Below are 24,675 nucleotides of genomic sequence, written 5' to 3'. Positions count from 1 at the left end.
ACACACTCTATCAGATTGGCCTGTTTTGCTTTCAGACAGTTAGCAGTGCCCTGGCTGTTGCATTAAGAGAATCCTCGATAGATTCACCCACACATTCTCTGTGTTTATCAGTCCACAGGCACCACCTCCCAACAACGTCTCCTCCTCCACAGCAGCTATTTATAACCACCTCCAACAAGAACATTTCCCCACTCACTCTGCACCAGTCTGAGTTGCTGCCCAGAAGGCACTAATATTGTGACAGGAAAATTATTTTCCAACATATCCTATAGAATGACATGGAGCACACTCTGTAAATCAACAGGAACAAGTCAAAGTCGCTATAAATATCTCGGTTTGCGTCACGTTAATGGAGTCAGTGCTGGGAGGAGGGGAGCTTAAGACACTTCAGTCTGAAAACACACCAACATTTAATGAGATTTGTGTTGTATCTTTTCGTCATAATTCTAATGGTCTAATGGTCTCCCTGAAATGTGGGAGACGATGGAGTCTTTGGTCTCTCTGGTTACCATCATTCTGAACAAAGTGGGCGTCTGACTGTCAGTTTTTTCATTCATAACTGTGGCCAATATTGAGTCATCAGTGTTGTCCAACCCACTGTGAAAATGTTATCTACTTCCAGCCACTTGCTCATTAAACCAAGAAGCCAGATCATTATTTGAAGGTCTAATTAAGAATTTTGAGCTGATTACTATAAATTATTTACACAGGATAAAATATAACATTTCTCAAATGAATACTGCAAACCAAACTGGAATTCTGTTTTAAAGCTTGACCTTTTGTTGTACAGATGCATTAAAATCAGACACACACACACACACCATTGTCATGGTCACAGTCCAAGCAAAGTGCATCAGGCTCCTGGTGTTTGAAGGTGCACCTCAGATCCCTGCAGTGACATGCGAAAATGCATTTAGTGACTCATTCTACTTCAGCTCTTGTGGACGGCGGTGGAACTCCACGTTTCATTTGTGTAGATGGAGTGTGCTCAGTGTGTGTCACAGAGCTTAAAGGAGGAGTGAAAATTGTAAGTATTTCTTGCCACATTTGCCTGAATATACACATCGCCTCACAACACCTTTTTTCAAACCAATATTCAATTAATGAATAAGAAACTGTGCCACGTATGAGAAGAAACAGACCTGCTCATTCCCTACTGAAGAGGAAGTAGTAGAAATGGTGGTAACATTGCTGTGATAAACATGATTATTGCTCCAGTGGAAATGAAATAACCTTCAGGCGGAATCTGATTTTCGAATGTTCTTGAGGGGGATTGATGATGATCTGTTGTATTTTTTGTTAAAAAGAAAATCCTGAATAAATAAAAGTGGTATGTGTATTGTCTCCAGAAACGTCTTTTGTAAACTGCAGTGAACACGAAGCCGACAGTAAAACGAGATCCAGACAACACTCTCTCTACAATAAAAACAATAAAGGGTTCTGCATTGTAACAAGCTTGACATCGTAACAATATAGAACCCTGCTCTAAAAGGTGCATCAGTGCCTCATGACACGGTGAGAGACTTGGCAGCAGCCGCGGTGTTTATCAGTGGCCCCCACCTCTCCGCAGAGGAGTGTGTTTATGTGCATGAGTCATCACCAGGAATTCAACTCCATCTCTCTGCGTCAGAACAGCAACAGCAAAGCTCCTCCTTCCTATCTCTCTCACCTCACCATCACCATCACCACCTCACCACACCATCACCACTTCACCACCCCACCATCACCACCTCACCATCACCACTTCACCACTTCACCACCCCACCATCACCACCTCACCATCACCACTTCACCATACCATCACCACCTCACCTCACCATCACCACCTCACCATACCATCACCACTTCACCATACCATCACCACCTCACCTCACCATCACCACCTCACCATCACCACCTCACCATACCATCACCACCTCACCACCCCACCATCACCACCACATCACCACCTCACCACACCATCACCACTTCACCACCCCACCATCACCACCTCACCATACCATCACCACTTCACCATACCATCACCACCTCACCTCACCATCACCACCTCACCATCACCACCTCACCATACCATCACCACCTCACCACCCCACCATCACCACCACATCACACCATCACCACTTCACCACCCCATCATCACCACCTCACCATCACCACTTCACCATACCATCACCACCTCACCTCACCATCACCACCTCACCATACCATCACCACCTCACCACCCCACCATCACCACCACATCACCACCTCACCACACCATCACCACTTCACCACCCCACCATCACCACCTCACCATCACCACTTCACCATCACCACCACTTCACCTCACCATCACCACTTCACCTCACCATCACCACTTCACCATACCATCCCCACCTCACCATCACCACCTCACCATACCATCACCACTTCACCACCCCACCATCACCATCACCATCACCACTTCACCTCACCATCACCACCTCACCATACCATCACCACCTCACCACACCATCACCACTTCACCACCCCACCATCACCACCTCACCATCACCACTTCATCATCACCACCACATCACCACTTCATCTCACCATCACCACCACCCCAGCACATCACCACTTCACCAAAACACCACACCACAGTAAAATGCAGGGAGTGTATATCTTAGTGACTCTAAGCATGTATTTTGCACACTTGTGTGTTTGGTACTGCATTAGGCTCCTTACATATTCCTAAGTAGCGTCATGTTGACGTGCGTCACCTGAAAGTCAGCCTTTCAGGGGAAAGTGGGAAGAATCGCTGTGGACTGCATTTCCTCGCCGCGAATAAAATAGACCTTCCAAAAGGCAGCAGCCGAAGTCGAGTGCAGGCCGGAAATGGGGGGGGGGGGGTATGGGCGGGATCAGCGGTGACGTGACGGTCAGGTGGTTGTTAAAGGGCGCGCGCGGGGCGGGGGGAGCTGTCCGGTGCTGAAACGCAGCGGGAGCGCGCGCTGCGCGGAGAATGCTCGTGTCGCTGCTGATCTTTCTCTGAGCTTTCCGTGCTTCATTGAAGGTAAGGCGGGTTACGACTCTGTTCTGAACCGTGCCTCAGCGCCAGGCTTTAAACACAGAGCAGCGCTCAGTCTGTGTCTCAGCCCCGTTTCCTCATCTCTCAGGAATATCTCAGCTTCCTCTCAGACCTCAGAGGCTGCAGGGTTAGGGCTAAATAATAATAATAATAATAATAATAATAATAATAATAATAATAAAAGGCAAATTTGGTAAAAACTGATTCCATGTTTCCCTTTTAAACAGATGTATTCGGTTTATATTACTCTGTGTAATATATACTTTATACAAAAATATATGTATATATCATTCATGTGTTTGTGTTTGTGTATTTCTGTATAAAGTATGATATATTTACTTTGATTTCCAGGTGTATCTGCCACGTCACATTAACTGTAAATAAGTATTGGTTGGTTTTGGTTAAAAAAATATACTTAATTTATCCTACTTAATACTTCCTTAGCCTTCGTTACTCTTTTTTCTCCCTGAAAAATACCATTAAAGCAGATCAGATCACTCTTTTGTTAGAGAAACTCTGAAGCAGAAACAGCGACGTGACGAAGTGATGGAGCGAAAGTAAAGGTTACCTTGACAACGGGCGGTGACTCATCCGGTGGAGACTGTGTTATAAACCACATTCAGTCTCTCGGAGCTCAGCGCTGCTCAGGATTTCTCTCAGAGACCAGCTCCGTTTTCTGCGTTGGTTTTTTGTTATTTACCGTTGGAGCCTTGTGTCTCCGAGTGAGTAGCTGTGATTATTTAAATTAAGTCTGAATTGATGTTTGTGTTAAGCCCCATTGCTCCATGTTGTTTACCTCTCTCTCTCTCTCTGATGTTTTTCTCTCTGTGTAAATATGTGGACACCTCTGGACTAACGGCGTGTTTTCTTGATTTTCGAAGTGGAGAAAGAACAGAATTTAAACACTACATGCCTTTCTGTTGAATTTATAAAGAGTGAAGACTAATACGGAAAGAAAGGTTATAAATAGGTTATAAATATCTGGTTGTACATTTCTACCTGTTTAAGGTTATGGCGTTATCTCATCATGAGCTCATCTCTCTCTCTCTAAATTACCAACACGTATTTCTTGTTTATTTTGGTTTTGTATTATTTGTTTATTTATTATTTACATGGCAAATTGTCTTTGTAAGTTCATAAACACGTCTCTATCCTCTGTCTGCAGCTTTTTTCCCCCCATAAGCTAATAATCTCTCTCTCTCTCTCTGTTTCTCTCTCTCTCTCTCTCTGTTTCTTTCTCTCTCTCTCTCTCTCTGTTTCTTTCTCTCTCTCTGTTTCTCTCTCTCTCTCTCTGTTTCTTTCTCTCTCTCTCTGTTTCTCTCTCTCTCTCTGTTTCTTTCTCTCTCTCTCTCTCTGTTTCTTTCTCTCTCTCTCTCTCTGTTTCTTTCTCTCTCTCTCTCTCTGTTTCTCTCTCTCTCTCTCTCTGTTTCTCTCTCTCTCTCTGTGTGTGTTTCTTTCTCTCTCTCTCTCTGTTTCTCTCTCTCTCTCTCTCTCTCTCTGTTTCTCTCTCTCTCTCTGTTTCTCTCTCTCTCTCTCTCTGTTTCTCTCTCTCTCTCTCTGTTTCTCTCTCTCTCTCTCTCTCTGTTTCTCTCTCTCTCTCTCTCTCTCTCTCTCTCTCTCTCTCTCTCTGTTTCTCTCTCTCTCTCTCTCTCTCTCTCTCTCTCTTTCTCAGAAGCTATGGCCCTCTCCTTTCGCAGGCTGTCCGCGGGAGAATCCGCGCTGGTGCTTGCCGCCCTCCTCCACTCGCTCGTTGGCGTGTACGCGGCGTCCCTCCGCTACCAGCGGCTGCGGGAGCCCCCGTCGTACGCGTCCCCGAGTTCAGACATGCTAAAGGCGCTGGAGTACATCGAGAGCCTTAAGCGGCGCACCGACGGCGCCCCAAGCGAGGCACCCACAGGGGACTACGACGAGGTGGACAAGTTCCGTTTGCTCGTTCAGCTTGCCTCGCTCCGAGACGAGGACGCCGCCCGCTGGCCGGAGTGGGTGCGAGCAGCGCTGCGCACGCTGGAACAGCAGACCGCAGGGGGCGAGCGACATGCGCACAAGTCCCGCAGACCAACCACGACCACCGAAGATACAGAAGGTGTTGGGGGCATGGTAAGACCTCACAAGAAGTATCCGCTCATGTTTGAGGACGAAGAGATAGAGGACAAGCGCGCCACAGAGGACCTGGACGAGCAGTACACGGCGCAGAGCCTCGCCAACATGCGCTCCCTGCTGGAGGAGCTCGGCAGACTGCAGAAAAAGAGGGACGCAGAGGACGAGGAAGAGGACGAGGACCAGAATGATGCATACCGGCTGCGGGACGTGGCGTACGAGGACGTAGCCGGTGGTGGAGACGAGTGGGTGCCGCTGGAGGAGCAGGTGGAGACCGAGGAGCTCGTGAAAGGCAGCCGGCAGGAGCTGGAGCGAGCGCTGGCAGACAGCGAAGAGGAGAGCGAGGCAGCGGCAGAACCGCAGCGCAGGCGAGCAGGAGACCAAGGAGAAGCAGATGAAAACGACGATAACGACGACACCAAGCTGGTGGACTACTACTTGCTGAAGGTGCTGGAGATGACGGACCAGGCTCGAAAGCGGGACTTGCAGGCGGAGGGTATGAGGAGACGTCTGCCCAGCTCAAGTCTGAGCATGAACCGCCCCTCGCTGCTCGACCCACAGGCCATCAAGCAACTCCTGTCAGCCGTGTCCATGAAGCTCCAGGTTCCTCCTGAAGATCTGGTGGGCTTGCTCTTCATGGAGGAGACTAGGAAGCAGCAGCAGCAGCGTCTGCCCGAGCCGCATCTGGCAAGGAAACCAACTCCACAGCAGCCTCGCTACCGGAGCCGTGTGATTAAGTACTACAGCGGGAAGCAGCCTGAAGTCACAGTGAGCGAAGGGCCCATGGACTTCAAGACTGAGGAGATTTTGAAGGCACTCGGACTGGGCAACACAGCAAGCAAGAATGCAAGGTACTTCACCAAGCCAAGGCCATACAAGACGGCCATGTCCAGGTACTTCGCTCCAAGTGGGCGGAGAGGCAGCCTCTTTGCCACGTCGGACATGAACAGAGCTCCCAGCAAAAGGAAAGATGATTACGGTGACGCTGTGGATGAAGATGAAGTAGCTACCTTCCTTGCTGCCAAACTTCTGACAGAGTACCCAGATGAAGAGCACAAGAGCGCAGTAGATTCGCGGTTCCCATACGAGGCCTATGAAGAGGCCATGAAAGGTTATTTTGAGCAGGGGGACACAGGCAAGAGCAAGCCTGCAAAGAGAGACACACAGGGGAAAGAGCTTATGGAGGAGGAGGAGGAGGCAGAGGAGGAGGAAGAGGCACCACAGAAGCCACCAACCGAGAATGGAGCGGTGGAGCAGAGTGAGCAGCAGCCCCTGGAGGCCATAAACGAAGGAGAGAAAGAGCATCATGGCAAACTGGTAGCTGGGATGTAGTGGGTAAGAGGGAAACCCAGATCCAACGACACTCCACCTCTCTCCTAGAGGGACTTGCCTATTCCCTCCTCAAATTAACGTTTCAAGTGCTTTAGTTTTCATGAAACTCTCTTAAGATGTAAATAATATCATATATAAACATGCAAGAGTAAACAGCGTGTCGTCCGTTATGGGTTAGTAGTGTTTGTTTGTGTTGCGTCTGTTAGTGAGATGTCTCCTTATCTATCAGCACTATGGAACTTGGTATGGTCCTAACGTACGCGCAGCATCATTATTAAACAAAAACGGTGGCTGGTACTTGTTTCTAAATCATTTTTGTACGTGTTCTAAAGTGTGAGATGACTCTGGAGATTAATAAAGCATTACCGTATTATTTTTCCCTCTCGTTGTATTGTGTTGAATTATTATGAAGACTTTCCTCAATAAGAGAAAATGTGCAGAATTATTTCTGAGAGGTGAGGGGTGGGTGAAAACACAGCCTAAAAAAACAGCAGCATAAAAGGAGGATAAAAGAGCCTCCTTCTTGAAGTAGCCTCTGAAATCCTGATCATGGAGCGTCCTTCATCGGCACCGCACTTCCTCAACAGAACGGACAGATCGGGTAAGAACAAGACACGAGAGGATCGTTTGAGTTTATCACAAAACAACTTTAATGTTCAACATCATAATAGTAGATTTGGAAACATGCTTAAAATCACAGTAGTAATCATTTTAATTCGTACAAAACAGTCTTCCTTAATGATTTCATTTAAGAGGCGGAATTAGAGGCACACCGTCACAAATCAGGCACTTATAGATCCACTTAAAGTTAAGAGCAGGTCGAGTTACTGACCTGACGAAGGTTATAGTGTGATTCCATGAGGCATCATTAGTGTGCAATGTTCCACATGATTTAAATCTGTACAAAAATCATTTTCCATTATATTCTCAGATTATTGCTAAAGGAGTTTCCCTCCCTTTCCTTCTCCTCTTGTCTTTCTCATGTTTGTGCTGTCCTTAGTAACCATTATACATTGTGACTAAAACTGAGCGTCCTCATGAATGTAAAGTAGAAATATACATTTAAAAACTTCATAAAATAGTCTCAAACAAGCCCTAAAAGTCTGAGGAGGTTAATGTTGATTCCAACATTATTACAACCATTTCCATTTCCTTCAGTATCTCCACAGACCTCCATGACTGCAATCAGTCAAGTAACGTCTCGTGAAAAAGCATAACTGTGTCCAGCAGATCAGTGTCCTTTCAAAAACGCTGCAGATCCAGACAGATTTCTTCTTTTCTTCTGTCGATCTGTGGTCTTCTCCTGCGATGCTAGAAGGCCGGTTTACTCATGTACTCCTCCATCGTCTGTGGAGCACATATTCCAGTTAGAGTCACACCTTTCTTCATTTCATTTCTACTAATGCATCTATAAAGTGAGCTAAATGTTCATCTGCTGTGTAAACTCATGATGCTTAAAGACATTGTGTAAATGTAGTTTTCCCACTGACCTCAAACAAAGCCAATCAGCAACAAGAGTGGTGTCCAAACTCTGCTTTTTCACCTTTAGCACTGAAGCTACAAACCTAACGTCTCCAGAAGTCAGTCAAATTCCTCTGTAAATACATTCTCATAATTTCCCTAAATCCATTAAAACCACGCCCAGGTTTTCATTAGGGTGAGGACTTGATAATATTTCAGGACACAGTAAGACTGTCTTTGATCTATGAAAAGGAATGGATTACGACTTGTATTTGAACCCACGTCATCACTGCAGAGTCCAACTTTCTGTTATTGTATTCTTTAATTAATCTAAATGTGTGCTAATGCTGGGTGTTGAGAGATTTATTATCTGTGAGGAGCACGAGGGAGGGAGTATGGCTCTGCTTGAGATGGAGCCTCTAACAGGACTCTTTGTTACGTGGGTCACTAACCTGGACAAATGCTCCTTCTTTCATTATACAACTGTGTCAAATAAAAGAACACAATAAAAGTCCTGGAGCAGAAATGGGGTGAATGACATCAACACAACTTTAAATCTACAGTTAAAAAAGAGTAAGGCACAGTATATGTTCCCTTCAGTGCACCACCACAGAGACAGTTTTTCTGAGAGCGTAGAACCATAGTCGGAGGGCTGTATGGGTTTTGTGGATTAGGGAACGACTGCAGGTGGAGCACAGTGGGTAAATATGAGTTTGATGTAGTGTGTAAAGTCCACATGGAAGTATGGGCACTGAGCATGCATTAGTGATGCCTTTGGGGCTATTCACAGTGTTTGTCACAGGGAGATCGACGTAGAATCAGATAAGTGATATGTCTATAATGTAAGATTAAAGTGGAGTGGATCTGGAACGCCAAACCTTGCTTTTGAAATTTCCAGGAGTCGTGTGCTTTATTCCATGAACCACTAACAATAGAAGGTGCCTATCTGACTTCACAGTGTTTTTACAGCCCCTAGTGCACTAGTGTGTGTGTGTGTGTGTGTGTGTGTGTGTGTATGTGTTCAGAGCCCCTAGTGCACTAGTGTGTGTGTTCACAACCCCTAGTGAACTAGTGTATGTGTGCATGTGTGTTTGTGTGTTGACTTCACAGGAGCCCCGTGAAGAGCCTGCGGGGCAGTGGGTGTTTAGGGGTGTGTGAATACGTTAGAGTGCAGTAGGTTGGGCCCTGTATGTAACTCTAGTGATGAGATTTATCAGATCTTATCCTGTATAATTTCAAATGTTGACAACTTGGTGATGGTTTCTAAAAAGGTTTTGCTCTCTCAGTGATGGTTAGAGAAGAGGGTTTAGGGCTGAAAGGTCGTTGGTTTGATTCCCACGCGCGGCAGGAAAACTGGGGGCGGTGGGAGTGAAGGAACAGCACTGTCCTCCTCCTCAATCCACGGCTGAGTGGCCTTTGAGCAAGGCACAGAACCCACAACTGCTCCCTGGGCTCCGGAGATGGCTGCCCCCCGCTCTGTGTGTGTGTTCAAAGCCCCTAGTGCACTAGTGTGTGTGTGTGTGTTCACAGCCTCTAGTGCAGTAGTGTGTGTGTGTGTTCACAGCCCCTAGTGCACTAGTGTGTGTGTGTGTGTGTGTTCACAGCCCCTAGTGCACTAGTGTGTGTGTGTGTGTGTGTTCACAGCCCGTAGTGCACTAGTGTGTGTGTGTGTGTGTTCACAGCCCGTAGTGCACTACTGTGTGTGTGTGTGTGTGTAAACAGCCCCTGGTGAACGTGTGTGTGTGTTCACAGCTCCTAGTGCATGTGCGTGTGTGTGTGTGTAAACAGCCCCCGATGAACTTGTGTGTGTGTGTGTGTGTTCACAGCCCCTAGTGCACTAGTGTGTGTGTGTGTTTGTTCACAGCCCCTAGTGCACTAGTGTTTGTGTGTGTGTGTGTGTGTGTTCACAGCCCCTAGTGCACTAGTGTGTGTGTGTGTGTTTTTACAGCCCCTAGTGCACTAGTGTGTGTGTGTGTGTGTGTGTGTGTGTATGTGTTCACAGCCCCTAGTGCACTAGTGTGTGTGTTCACAACCCCTAGTGAACTAGTGTATGTGTGCATGTGTGTTTGTGTGTTCACAGCCTCTAGTGCACTAGTGTGTGTGTGTGTGTGTGTGTGTTCACAGCCCCTAGTGCACTAGTGTGTGTGTTCACAACCCCTAGTGAACTAGTGTGTGTGCGTGCATGTGTGTTCACAGCCTCTAGTGCACTAGTGTGTGTGTGTGTGTGTGTGTTTTTACAGCCCCTAGTGCACTAGTGTGTGTGTTTTCACAGTCCCTAGGGCACTAGTGTGTGTGTGTGTGTGTGTGTGTGTGTGTGTTCACAACCCCTAGTGCACTAGTGTGTGTGTTCACAGCCCCAAGTGCCCGTGTGTGTGGTTGTTCACAACCCCTAGTGAACGTGTGTGTGCATGTGTGTTCACAGCCCCTAATGCACTAGTGTGTGTGTGTGTTCACAGCCCCTAATGCACTAGTGTGTGTGTGTGTGTGTGTGTGTTCACAGCCCCTAATGCACTAGTGTGTGTGTGTGTGTGTGTGTTCACAGCCCCTAATGCACTAGTGTGTGTGTGTGTGTGTGTGTTCACAGCCCCTAATGCACTAGTGTGTGTGTGTTCACAGCTCCTAATGCACTAGTGTGTGTGTGTGTGTGTGTGTGTGTTCACAGCCCCTAATGCACTAGTGTGTGTGTGTGTGTGTGTTCACTGCCACAGACGTTAAATGTGGAAGTGACAAATAACTGCACATTATTATTAAATGAATCAAAACTGACCAATATTTAACATTTTTAAACTAATTGTTGGATTATGGTGCTTTTAATTAAGGTTTAGTCCCACATTAAAAGACATAGTACATCCCCCAAGTCTCAAGGCTTTCTTATGCCTTTTCAGATCCAGCAGGTATCACCATGTCTCACAAGCTTCCGAATCTAAGACACAAACACACACCACTATGTCCCTCTCTCCATCTCTCTCTGGGCTTGATTTGAACATGTCCCTCACCTCCTGCAGCATGTCTGAAGCTTCAATGGACTTAGCAATGGACAGTTTCGATGTTTCCTGGATCTCTCCCCCCATCAGGAACTCGTCCAAGATAAAATAGGCCTTTTCAAAATTAAAGATGATGTCGAGTTCACACACCTAATGCAAAAGGTCAAATAAACACAACCTCAGGTTATTGTGTGCACGCTTTTCCATTTTGTCCTTTACTCCTCCTGCAGCTACAGGACTAAAAGCCTAATTTAAAAATGGTACTAATAAACATGACTTGTTTCTTCTATTGATTAGAATTTATAGCAGTTAGCTGCATTCCATCACATTTAAAAACATTCAAATGTAACTAAATTATCGCATTATAAAAATATTTTCTACAACAACAAAATATATTGTTAAAGGTATAAACAAATACCTACATTTGACTGAAAATATACCCATTTTCCTTTAATTTATTAATTGATTTAGATCTCAGTTTATTTATATTTAAAATTGGCTTTTGGTTTCCTCTGGTTCCTTTTTAAACTGATAAATCTATATATAAAAAAAATTAAACATTGTACTAAATTCTATCAGGTATCGTACCATGTCTGATTAAAGCATTGAGTTACCATTATGCACACTGGTTAGTTCAGTAGTAAGACTTTTCTTATATTTAAGATGTAAACTTCCCAGGAGGTTCTTTTAGTCCAAGGTTATACAAATAAAATTGAATTAATTTAATTATAAGCAGAATGTAAAAAATATACATTTAAATATGCCCAATATTTTCTCTGAGCAAAGGTTCAAACCTCTCAAGCGACTGGCCTCACAGGGCAAACAAACAGTTTTGTGATTCATCATCCACCTGGTGCCTGTTAAACCCCTTCATCCTGGCATTCAATCACTGGCCTCCTGACAAAAGTGACTTTTGAGCCTACAATTACTTTAATAATTACAGTGAAATACATGGAAATCGTTATCTAAGAGTTGATAAAGACAGGTAAGATTAAGCTGCGATATTCATTTGCATCCTGTAGCTTCACTCACATTGCCAAAGTATTTGTCAAGCAGCTCTACGTATCGGTGCAGCACTTCCAAAGCCAGCAGCTCATTTTCCTGATCCTCCAAACCACAGCAGAAATACAGACTGGCGTATCTGCAAATACAACAGCAAAACATGCATCTCTGGGGTTGTCCTTTTTTAAATTATATACATTTACTCAAGAAAAGCTCAATCATCATTTGAAATGTAAAAAATGTTTGGTATTAAATTATATATTTCAAAACTCAGCTGTGGTGTAGTGAAGGATCTAGCTGCAGTGATAAAACAGAAAACATGGAACCTACAAAAACTACACATTGTAGAGCAAAGTTCTACTGTTTGTATCCATCCTAAGGGAGAAATATATCAAACCAATGTTCAAAAGTAAGAGTTATAAAAGGTTAATGCCCACTACTGGAGCGGTGCTAACATGGATTAGCATATCATCGCTGTCCAATTAAATACGTGTCTCCGTGTTTGTGGCTGATATTTTCACAGTGTGAAGGACAGCTGCTGCGTTTAAAATGTCATGATGAATGACCAATAGAAATGCTCCAAATTTACTTGGAACGAAACCTGTTTACACCGACATCCATTGAAAGTAAAGAAGGCTTTTTCCTTCTTGCTATGTTGGAGATCCTTGTTTTATTCCGGAGAGCGACGATGTGTACGTTTGTATCGGTTTTTGTAGTTGAGTGTTTGGTAGAGTTTTAGCTGTGGGTGGCTTTTAAACTTCCTTTGGGACAAAGATGTTTGCTGGAGCTGGTTACTTTAGGGTTAAAGATGAATTCACTTCTTAATATCAAACGTAAAAGTAAAACAGCGACACAATGAGAGAGGACTCATAGTCATAACATGGGTCTGTGTTGGGGACAATAGTGTGGAGAACATGCAGTGTGAGAATATAAGGAGCTATTGTCCAACAGGAAAAAAAACCCTGGTGACACTGGTCTCTAGTTGATTTAAACTGTGATGTCACCCTTTGAGAACTGTGTAAGAGTCAAAACAACAATCTGAGCAACAAAGTGAAACATTTGGCAGCAATAAACCAATAGGAGAAGCTCATAATTGCTCTCCACACTTACAGTCATTACCTTGGTGTTACGTTTGTATTTCTTCATCTACAGAGGACTGTGTAAAAGTGTTGGGGCCTGAAAAAATTAGATTTAAAAAGCTGTTCATCTGAGAAGTGCGAGTTTCTGTGATCAAACAAATAAAAGCCCTGATATTAGAATAAAATCTAACCCCATTATTCCAATGTTTGTGTGTGTGTGTGTGTGTGTGAGAGAGAGAGACAGTCCAGTGTTATTTGAGGTTATCACCCACTGCCTAGCGTCAGAGGTTAATAAATACGTCATTGTGTTAAATGAAGTGTTTAACAAACACAGACACTAGGTACAGGCAATAAACCGGTCGGTTCTGAACAGAGCTGTTTAGAGAGAGTGAGAATGTTGATGTGGTGCTTGATCCTTCCTCACAGATATGTTTTTATGTTCCCAAGGACCTTCACTACACCATGGCACTCACAGAAACTCAGCTGGAAAGATGATGGTCAGAATGCTCACAGTACACAGTGCAAACTGGCCCCCACAGAGCAGGTGTGACGTGGTGGTGGATCATTCTCAGCGCTGCAGTGACACTGACGTGGTGGTGGTGTGTTAGTGTGTGTTGTGCTGGTGTAGAGTGGATCAGACACAGCAGTGCTTCTGGAGTTTTTAAACCCTGTGTCCACTCTCTGTCCACTCTGTGAGACACTCCTCCCTCGTTGGTCCACCTTGTAGATGTAGAGTCAGAGACAGTAGCTCATCTGTCGCTGCACAGTGTGTGTCGCTCGTCCTCTAGTCCTTCATCAGTGACACAGGACGCTGTCGGCTGGATGTTTTTGGTCGGTGGACTGTTCTCACATCAGTGTCACTGCAGCATGGAAACTATGTCCACATACTTTCACCAGTTAAATAAATAAAATCACTGTGGTCTTATACAGAAACGGAAGGGACACATATGAAATATAATTGATCATTAAAAATATATCACTTTTTGAAAATGCAGGGAACTTTGAAAAACTGTTCCAAAATACAACACACTAAATTTAACAGCAGAACATATCCTAAAAAGAAATGCATTTGAAGAGGAGCAATCACAAGTAAACTCTGACAACTGGAACGCGGCTCTAACTGCTGTGTGAGCGCAACAATAAAAGTAGTCATCTTTTTTTAGTTTAACAGATAACTCCACCTCACCTCACCTCTTATAGACAATCTTCAGGTCCCTCCAGTGCAGAAAGTTACATGTGCGTGGTTTTCTCGCCAGCACCATGGCGGTCATATCCCGAATGATCTTCTTCTTTTCTCTTTCAGGCAACGGCAAGAACCACTTCTGCAACCGAAGCTTCCCTTGACGACTGAAGAGCAGCAGAAAACGCATCTACAGGACACACAGAACAGAGAGAGGAATCACACAAATTGATTATAAAGATAAACACAGGTTGTGATGAAGGCATGACTACAGACGTACACATGCAAAAGATGTCAGGAGTCTGAACACTATCATAAACATTATATTCAGTGGGCAGCTAACGGTTAGAGCAGAGGGCTGAAAGGTCTTTGGTTTGATTCCCACGAGCGGCAGGAAAACTGGGGGCGGTGGGAGTGAAGGAACAGCACTGTCCTCCTCCTCAATCCACGGCTGAGGGGCCCTTGAGCAAGGCACCGAACCCACAACTGCTCCCTGGGCTCCGGGGATGACTGCCCCCTGCAGAGAGACCTCCAAATTTAGTTAGAGATGAGGATGTTGCTCTGTTCCTGCTCCATAGGGGGGTAACTCTGACTTATTTCTGCTGTTACAGTTACATTATTTAAGGTGGAACTGACTCTAAATTCAGGAGAGCGCTAACTGCATGAAAGTAAACAACCATGTTTTCCCATGAAATATAACATTTCACATTAAAAAAACAGAGCTTCTGAACACAAACAAACCAGAGAAACAACAGTTCCCCAAACTCATTGATGTTGCCTTTAAAAAACTTTTTGTTTAAAGAACTTTTACTTAAATAAAAGCTGTTTTTAAGTACACTGCTTGAACGTGAGCAGGTGTAAACAAACCTCCAGAATGAGCTCATCAGAGCAGTAATACTCATCCCCCATTCATCACAGCTGAGTTACTGTGTAGCTCTACACATTTCCACCGCACAGAAACGCTTAACACAAGGATACGTCAGGAGGGGATTAATGATAAATTACAATTAGTCACGAGTAAGTCAGCCTCCCTCCGGTGAGCTGCAGAAGATGCAGGATTTTGCTAAATGAATAAACCCTGATTCAGCTGGTGGAGAAACTGGGGAACATCTGGTGAATAGAAAAAAGAAGCACTGACTCTGCACTGTTACAGGCTGTTTTTTGCTCAAAATATAATTATCTTTTTTATTCAGTTGAGTTCATTTTGGCGTTTTATAAGCGACAGGTTCTAGACCAACGTGAACTAGAAAAGAATTTTCCACAGAGGACGAAGTAGAAAACCAATTCTGAAGAAAACACAGAAAAGTGATGCATAGGTTTTGTTCCACTTTCACACTGGAACTCTTCCCCATTTTTCTAAAACCACATAACAACTTTCACCTCGAACTGATTATACTTTATTTAAACACAGCTCTACACACTAAGAACTGAGTGTTATAGACTACTGTGCTATTATTAGAGCTCATATAGAATTCCTCATTCCTAATAAACCACCCTTTATAGATTTCTCTTGGTTTGTTTTTAATTACTATAAGTTTTAAATATTAACTTTATGCATCAAAAGATAAAACATGTACCAGATTCTACATCATACACCAGGTGTAATCAAAAGGTACATAACACAATGCAGAATATGTAAATAAACAAGTTCTAAAAGTTCCTAATCTGGGACTGAAAGGATGCGTTTCCCGGCTTTGCTTCCTCTCTTTTCCTTTATTCAGAGCTGTGATGTGCTCTTTTTCTTTTCCTTCTATTGTTTGGAGACACACACACGCGCGCACACACACAGCTACCTGCTGGTTTGTTAAGCACGGGAGGATTGTGCTCACGTGTGCAGAGAATGTTTGTTAAAGAGCTCTGTTAAAGCACCACATACACAGCACTGTGTAACATTAAGAATCATAAGAAAATAAAATCCAACACATTGATGGGTGGTCCTTCTCCCCTTGAGCTCAGAGAAGGCAGCAGCCACAATGTCCATGAAATAATTTACATTTAGATTCATCAGACATTCCCCTTCACCTCAGTCTTAAATGAGCTGAGGCCCCGAGACTGTGGCGACACGAATGTTTCTGCTTGCATTTGTGGACGCAGTGATGGACTGTGCTCAGAGACAGTGATCTGCACTGGAGAAACCTGTCTGTGTTTAATACACTGCCACCGAGGGTTAATGTCACACACAGACATTAGATTTGGGCCTTGTCCCTTGACTATAGAGATTTCTCTGGATTCTCATTGTATAACGTGCTGTGGACAAAGAAGGCCCCATGTTGTTACTCTGTAAAATGTGGGAAACTTGAAACTATTTTTGAATTGCTTCACAACGTGCAAAGAAATCTTTCACAGTTTTAAAACCACTCCATCTTCTAAAAGACTTAATCACTCTGAGATGCACTTTTTAAATTCAATCATGTCACTGACATGTTCCTAATTGTGTTATTTTTTGTTTCATAAAATGACACAATTTTACAGGATGCCTTCTGCCTCTTCGCAACTTTTTAAGAAGCTGTTACTGGCATCATATTCAAAATGGGCAAAAGTTCTTCAGAAAAACTACAATTTCTGTTACAACATGTGAGACATTGTCTCTATGTTATTCTTAATTACATACTGGGTTTTTTTTTTTTTTTTACACGCTGCACGTCTCGTCTTTTCTGGAAAGAGTATTTAAAATGTTCAAAATTTGAAAAAGTAGCACACAACTTATACTCTGTGTTTTTGGATTTAAAGTCCACATTAATACATCAGTCACCTGCAGAGAGGTTTAACTCATTCACACTGAGGCTGCGCTGACTGTTCCAGTCCGAACTGCTTTGTGAATGAGGCAGAGCAAAGAAACAATCAGAACGCGGCTCATTTATTTTCATCGTTTACTTCTCGCTCTCGTGAGGAAGCAACACAAATTCTTGAAGAAGGTTGAAAGGTCATTATGTAAAACTCATGACGTCTGTTCTTTATAAAACCTCAAAATTATAAGCGAAAAATGTTAATGCAGTATATGGTCACTAGAATGGACAGTTTGGCTGAAGATTCATATTCTGTAACTGCTTTAACCCGTTCAGGACTAAGGTGGGTCCAGAGCCTACCTGGAAACACCAGGTGTAAAGCAGGAACACACCATGGACTGGGCTCCGGTGCATTACAGAGCATCACACACTCTCACATTCCTATGGATATTGTTGTATAGCCAACACTATACCACTATCCCGACACCTACCAACCCACACACACCTGTGGAGTACACACCTGAGTGTGACACTGGAGCTGTGACATTACCTGTAATACAGGTAATCTATAAAATCTATAATACAGCAATATTCAGAAAGAATTTAACTGTGGGAAATGAGACTTAAAATGTACATTTTTAACTTTAGCTGTTAGTTACACACTTCACGACCACGTCTGAAAAGTTTTTAAAGTCTTCGCGCCATAGGAAGTCTAAAGTTAATGATGGACATTGAATTCTGAAATCGAAGGAATAGTCCGTTGTGAAATAAAGGCTATTTCAGAAAGTGCACTGCCCCCTGTGGAGATTTTTAAGGGTAAACGATGGAACCTGTTCTGCCGGATACAAGGAAGCGACACCTTCATAAAGTTGACTAAGGTTAAATGACTGAAAGTGACACAAGATAATGTTATGGTTCGGTAAATGTTCCGATCAATGTAATGTCAAACAAAGAATTCATCGAAGAAAGCGAGTGAGTCGAACTGTGAAAGGAGTTGAATGTAAACATGAAAGTCACCTGGTAGGAACAGGTGCAGCCGTGGAGACTATCTTTCTATTAATGTGAATATTATCTCCTCAGCGCCTTTCCGCGGTAACAGGAAGAGCAGGCACTTACCATTCTGAAACTAGGCGAATGTTTGGAGCCGAGGGTTAAAAGTTTGAGGAGTAATCCGCCCTGACGTCTGGCGTGGACTCCGCTGGACACTGCACTGTCTTCTCCACAAAAGGCTCCTCCCCGGCGAGGCCATTCCGACTGCATTTTTTTATTTTTTTGTTTTCCACACGTATTCCGACAGGGCGCGCCCCCACGCCCTGTAATAGGCTGGTAGTGAAGCTCTCCCACCCTGTGATTGGCTGGTGAAGAAGCTCTCTTCGCGGTGATTGGCGGAGCGGGCTATCGTTTCCCGGCACGAGGCTCTCTCACAGGTGCTAAACTGACCCCGGTTCGGGCTTCACGCTTCAGAAATGACAGAATCGACTCCGTGAGGAAAATCGATTCCAAGAGTCAACTCCAAAATATACAAACATAAAAATAAAAGATAATCGCATAAAATGTGTTTATTTAAACATTGTTGATGTTTACAAGGAAACCTAAGTAGCTAACTTTTTTTTATAAAGAAATATAATGTTGTGCGATATAATAATTTAATAAACATTTAATATGTATATGGAATTGCGTATGTCATATATGGAATTAGGTCAGGTCACATTAGTAATTCAAGACAATTCAACCCTTCAGCGTAAGACCACTGGAGTTGTGTGAAAAACTCAAAACGTTCGGTCAGTCCTCGGGTTTTACAAATATAAATTTTGCATAAAACTACCATGTCGTACATATCGACACAAACTCCATAAAACAAAGGTTTTACCTTGTTCTCACATTTGTCCAAATAAAACACGGACGTAAACAGTGGGTGGCTGTTATTTTCGTTCAAGCTGTGGGCAAACTTCAGTGTGTTGAAGCAATGGAGTCAAAAGCTTTGGAATTGACTCTCGGTTTATGAAATTCCCTGATTCGTGGTGTAGATAATTTTTTTAAACAAAATCCCGCTAACCAAATGAAACGTCGTTTCCCCCATTACTCTGTTGCTTTGAAAACAAACAATTAAAACGTTTCCTGAGCCTAATCTATTATTTGAAAGAGATAATAATTTACATTCCCTATAAACCTTTGAGAACATAAACGCATTTGTTCCAATTTTATCTCGTAAGCTCATTACATCAAATATGCAAATGAATTATTGGTCAGATCAGATCAAATCAAAGGTATTACCCAACAAACCTATAGCATTAGAGGATCAATTAACAACACGTATGAAATTCCACTGGAGTGCTCCCATTCTGTGGCCGATAGGGGGCGAGAGGTAGCAGTACTACAGTAAACACGTGTACTTTGTGGGACTTGTGCACAGTCTCTGTAGAGATTATGGATCAAGGGAATGTGGCCATGTACAAAACCTGCTCACAGTGTCACACAATATATATCTGCTTTGGGGTGATTGTTTCTCTAAACGCTCCACACATACCTTTTGTTTGATTCCCCATTTTTTTCAACAGTTTATAACCTTACACAGATCCTTCTGTTTTTACTTGTGTTCAGAAGTTTTAATGTTTGTTCCTTTTTTTTTTTGGACGTTGTGACATAAGACATCTATTGAATATCTGCAGGACTTTGCCCCTCAGTGTGAAATCCCTAACTCCCACATTGTCTTGGGGTAAAGTCAGTTTCTTGTTACAATAGACACCACAGGCCACTGCATCTCAGAGTGTGAATGTGTGGTGTGAATAAGCCCCATTACTGTTCCATAAAGCAGAAAAGCACTAGCTTATAAGTAACCTTTGTATTTTTACAGTCCATAACTGATCTGACTCATTGCTGGAATAAAGCACATCATCTACATATTTAGTTTATTTAAGACAGATATGTTTATGCATATTCATTTATAAAATGAGCAAATCCCATTTCAGTTAAAGCTTTTGTTTTTTTCCCCCTCAAAATTAATTAAAAACATGAATCTGATTTGTTGATTTTCTTAAACCTGTATTTAACAGGCAAATATTTTTGAGATTTCTCTGGATTTCCTGAATCTTTAACAATATTCTACACCGAACGATCACTGGACTTTGTGTCTTTCCCTGCTTCTGGTTTACAGAAGCAATAATGTGGTTGGGATGTTATTTTACTGTTAAATCTATATAAATTAGACTTTTTGTCCGCCAGAACGCACCACACATATTGCAATGGATAACTTCAAGAAACTGTTCTTTTTGCTGGACATTTTTACTGCAGTCATATAAACACAGATACAGAGAGTACAAAGAGAGGAAAATCCTGTGTGGTTCTCATCAGTATCCGTGCTATGTGTAATATATTTCCTTGATGGTGTTCAGCCACAGTATATTTAGTGATATCAGGCACTGATATTGGATGATTAGTTTTGCGTCGTAAAAGCCACTCCAGATAATCACAGATATCACAGGATGGAGCTGGGTCACCGTATAGAACAAAGTTCCACTGGTGAATGGCCCAAAGCAAAGAGGCAGTCTTTTACTCATTTATAAATTTTTCTTTTTTTTTTTTAAGTTTATTATATATATACACTGTAGTTAGATTGGAGACTCAAAAGTGTCTGTAGGTGTGAGTGTGTGTTGCCCTGTGAAGGACTTTTAGATACCAAAACAAACTTCAGTTTTGAAAGACTAATCTCCAGTATTAGGAAGCATTTGGTTTCAAAATCAGTTATTACATTTATGCAATTATATACTGTGCAGCTATAATTACATCAAAGCTGAGTAAATTACAGCTTCTGTAAAAGACTTCCCTGTCTGTGTCCTGGTGACTTTGTTTTCACAACGTGTCTGACTCCACTGTGGAAAAAGAGACCCATGAGTTGGAAGGATAGATTCACTTTTATAAAAGTAACTTAATTTCTGCTCATCTTTTATTCAAAAGAACCAGAAGATGAATGCTTTTTGTTAGAATCCAAGTTTCTTTGTCATTCAGATTAATACAATTCAACAGCAACCACTTTTCTGCTCAAAGTACACTGTGCAACTCAGTTCTATTCGGAACGTGACTGTGGCAGTAGCCTCACGTTGTCAGAGCCTGGTGCCTTTCGTCACCTAAACGTGACCAGTAACCGCCTACTGCTGCAGGAAAAGAAACCTGACTGACATACAAAAGGACCAATCACAGTCTGCCATTTTGACATGACATGTAGAAGGAGGCAGAGAGCCAATCAGAATGCTGCTGGCACAATCCCACTGAATTGCAACCTACAACATGTAGAAGACCCTTCCTGGATCAAGGCCTCGTCGTGGCGGAAGGGCTTGTGTGGTCTCATGACCTCCAGGGCTATGTCGTCGGGAGCTGTTAGCTCCCAGTAGGGTCTCCCATGGCGAACAGGTCTGGAGTGAAGATCCAGACAAACATGATCCAAAAGCATCCCTATGAGTACACCCATTAAAACTCAGTGTACCCTGCCCGGGAGAGGGTTACCGGGACCTATCCCTGGAGCCAGGCCTGGGGGTAGTGTCCGACGGCGAGCGCCTGGTGGCCGGGCAGCCCATATAACCCGGCCAGGCTCAGCCCGAAATGGCAACGTGGAAGGATCCAGAGTAGGGGTGCGGTGCAATGCCCATTGGGCACAGAGCGGGGGCGGAGGGGCCCCTGGCGTCGTGGAACTTGTCAGCGGAAACTGGTTCTTGGTACGTAGAACATAACCTCACTGGGGGGGAAAGAGCCAGAGCTGGTGCGTGAGGTTGAGAGATATCAGCTAGATATAGTTGGGCTCACTTCTACACACAGTGTAGGCTCTGGAACCAAACTCCTCGATAGCGGTTGGTCTCTCTCCTACTCAGGAGTTGCACATGGTTAGAGGCGCCGGGCGGGTGTGGGGATACTCACAAGTCCCCGGCTGGCGCCTGTACAGCTGAAGTTTGTCCCAGTAAATGAGAGGGTCGCCTCAATGCGGCTCCGGCTTGCAGAGAGGAAAACTTTGACTGTTGTGTGTGCGTATGCACCGAACAGCAGCTCAGAGTATTCGGCCTTCTTGGAGGCAGTGACTGGAGTTCTAGAGGGGATTTCATGCACTGACTCTGTTGTTTTACTGGGGGACTTCAATGCTCACGTTGGCAATGACTGGGAAACCTGGAGAGGAGTGATTGGGAGGAACGGACTGCCTGATCTAAACCCGAGTGGTGTGATGTTGTTGGACTTCTGTGCTAGCCATGGTTTGTCCATAACGAACACCATGTTCGAACATAAGATTGCTCATAAGTGTACTTGGTACCAGAACACTCTGGGCCAAAGGTCAATGATCGACTTTGTGTTTGTGTCTTCTGACCTAAGGCCGTATGTTTTGGACACTCGGGTAAAGAGAGGGGCTGAGCTGTCAACCGATCACCATCTGGTGGTGAGTTGGATCTGATGGCGGGGAAAGCTGCCGGACAGACCTGGTAAACCCAAACGTATAGTGAGGGTGTGCTGGGAAAAGCTGGCAGATGACTCTGTCCGGATGGATTTAAACTCTCACCTCCAAGAGAACATGTTCCGGAGGAGGTAGGGGGTATGGAGTCTGACTGGACACTGTTCCGGACCTCCATTGTGGAAGCGGCTGCATGTAGCTGTGGTCAAAAGCTTGTCGGTGCCTGTTATGGCGGCAACCCAAGAACCCGTTGGTGGACACTGGGGGTGAGGGAAGCTGTCAAGCGGAAGAAGGAGGCTTTTTGAGATTGGCTAGCTCGGGGAACTTCCGATTCTGCGGATGGGTACCGGCAGGCGAAATAGTTTGGAGAGGCCATGGAGAATGACTTCCGGGCGGCCTCAAAGAGGTTCTGGAAAACACTCTGATAGCTCAGGAGGGGGAGGGGGGACACTGTCCAAGCTGTGCTCAGCAAGGATGGTGAAACTCTGAACTTGACTGAGCATATTGTTGGGAGTTGAAAGGAGCACTTTGAGGAACTCCTGAACCCGAGAGACATGCCTCCTGTGCAGGAGGTAGGGTCAGAAGTGTCTGGGGGGTCAGATTCCATTTCCTTGGCTGAAGTCACTGAGGTGGTGAAAAAGATTCGCAGTGGCAAAGCTCCAGGAGTGGATGAGATTCGCCCAGAATTACTGAAGGCACTCGATACTGTGGGGCTGTCTTGGGTGACATGCCTATACAATATTGCATGGACCTCGGGAACGGTGCCTTTGGATTGGCAAACCGGGGTGTTGGTTCCTATTTTCAAAAAAGGGGATCGGAGAAAGTGTGCCAATAAACGTGGCATTACACTTCTCAGCCTCCCGGGGAAAGTCTATGCCAAGATGCTGGAAAGGAGAATCCGTCCGATAGTCGAACCTAGGATTTTGGAGGAACAATGCGGATTTCATTCTGGCCGTGGAACTATGGACCAACTCTTTACTTTTTCACAGATGATTAAGGGGGCGTGGGAATTTGCTACTCCACTCTACACATGCTTTGTGGATTTGGAGAAGGCATGTGGCCGTGTTCCCCGAGAGATTCTGTGGGAAGTGCTCCGGGAGTATGGGGTGCCAGGGTTGCTCCGGCGAGCCGTACGGTCCTTGTACTCTCAGAGTATGAGTTGTGTTCGCATACTTGGTAGTAAGTCAAGCATGTTCATTGTGGGCATTGGACTCCGTCAGGGCTGTGCCTTATCTCCACTCCTGTTCCTGATATTCATGGGAAGGGTGGCGCGGCGAAGTGGTGAAGGAGTTCAAGTATCTCAGGTTCTTGTTCACGAGTGATGGGAAGAGGGATGGTGAGATTGACTGTAGGATAGGTGCAGCGTCTGCAGTAATGCGGTCACTGTACCGCACCGTTGTGGTGAAGAGAGAGCTGAGCCATAAAGCAAAGCTCTCAATTTACCGGTCAGTCTACGTCCCCACTCTCACCTATGGTCATGAGCTCTGGATAATGACCAAAAGAACAAGATCGCGGATACAAGCGGCCGAAATGAGCTTTCTCCGACTGGTCGCTGGGTGTACTCTCCGTGATCGGGTGAGGAGCTCAATGACTAGGGAGGAGCTCGGAGTAGAGTCGCTGCTCCTTCGCATTGAGAGAAGTCAGTTGAGGTGGTTTGGGCATTTGATCAGGATGCCTCCTGGACGCCTCCCACTGGAGGTATACCAGGCACGTCCAACTGGAAGGAGGCCCCGGGGTAGACCCAGGACACGCTGGAGGGATTATATCTCCCGGCTGGCCTGGGAACGCCTTGGGATCCCCCAGGAGGAATTGGTGGATGTTGCAAGGGACAGAGACGTCTGGGCTTCTTTGAAAAAAAGATGTATGTATGTATGTATGTATGTATGTATGTATGTAACATGTAGAAGAAAAAACTGCCTCGGATGAGGTAAATGTGGAAGACACCTGTTGTTGTACAATGTACTTTTGCATGTTAGAGGAGCCCAGGGGTTCCACATACTATTCTGTAATTATGTAACTACACCTCATGGCCATGGTGACTTTACTTTAAAACAGGTAAAATATACACTGAACAATCACTGGATTAGGAACACCTCCTTGTATCTACACTCACTGTTCATTTTATCAGCTGCACTGGTGCGAGTGGATCACAGCAGTGGATCAGACATATCAGCTCTGCAGTGACACTGACGTGGTGGTGGTGTGTTAGTGTGTGTTGTGTTGGTACAAGTGGACCAGACACAGCAGTGCTACTGGAGTTTTTAAACCCCTCAGTGTCACTGCTGGACTGAGAAGAGTCCACCAACCAAAAACATCCAGCCGACTGATGAAGGACTA

At 44.4% G+C, this 24,675-nt stretch overlaps 2 protein-coding genes across 3 annotated transcripts; one reads left to right on the top strand and one right to left on the bottom strand.

Moving 5' to 3' along the window:
- The first annotated feature begins 2,904 nt into the window (after positions 1 to 2,904).
- LOC136678994 (secretogranin-2b-like) lies at positions 2,905 to 6,853 on the top strand. Of its 2 annotated transcripts, none has more exons than XM_066657228.1 (2): positions 2,905 to 3,034; positions 4,722 to 6,853. In XM_066657228.1, exon 2 carries the CDS (start codon positions 4,727 to 4,729, stop codon positions 6,476 to 6,478), a length of 1,752 nt encoding a protein of 583 aa, XP_066513325.1. In that variant the 5' UTR covers positions 2,905 to 3,034; positions 4,722 to 4,726; the 3' UTR covers positions 6,479 to 6,853. The 2 variants fall into 2 exon arrangements, with proteins under 2 accessions (XP_066513325.1, XP_066513326.1); XM_066657229.1 differs by having other exon boundaries at positions 2,939 to 3,034; positions 4,725 to 6,853.
- Positions 6,854 to 7,115: 262 nt separating this feature from the next.
- On the bottom strand, positions 7,116 to 18,153 carry LOC136678588 (AP-1 complex subunit sigma-3-like). Its single transcript, XM_066656627.1, has 5 exons — positions 18,027 to 18,153; positions 14,196 to 14,374; positions 11,956 to 12,064; positions 10,936 to 11,073; positions 7,116 to 7,825 (listed from the first exon to the last, which is right to left on the bottom strand). Exons 1-5 carry the CDS (start codon positions 18,027 to 18,029, stop codon positions 7,790 to 7,792), a joined length of 465 nt encoding a protein of 154 aa, XP_066512724.1. The 5' UTR covers positions 18,030 to 18,153; the 3' UTR covers positions 7,116 to 7,789.
- Positions 18,154 to 24,675: the final 6,522 nt, after the last annotated feature.

The sequence above is a fragment of the Hoplias malabaricus genome, chromosome Y (genome assembly GCF_029633855.1).
Source record: "Hoplias malabaricus isolate fHopMal1 chromosome Y, fHopMal1.hap1, whole genome shotgun sequence".
Lineage (NCBI taxonomy): Eukaryota > Metazoa > Chordata > Actinopteri > Characiformes > Erythrinidae > Hoplias > Hoplias malabaricus.
The sequence above is the reverse complement of the archived record's forward strand: the minus strand, read 5'-3'. Positions and strand labels throughout refer to the sequence as shown.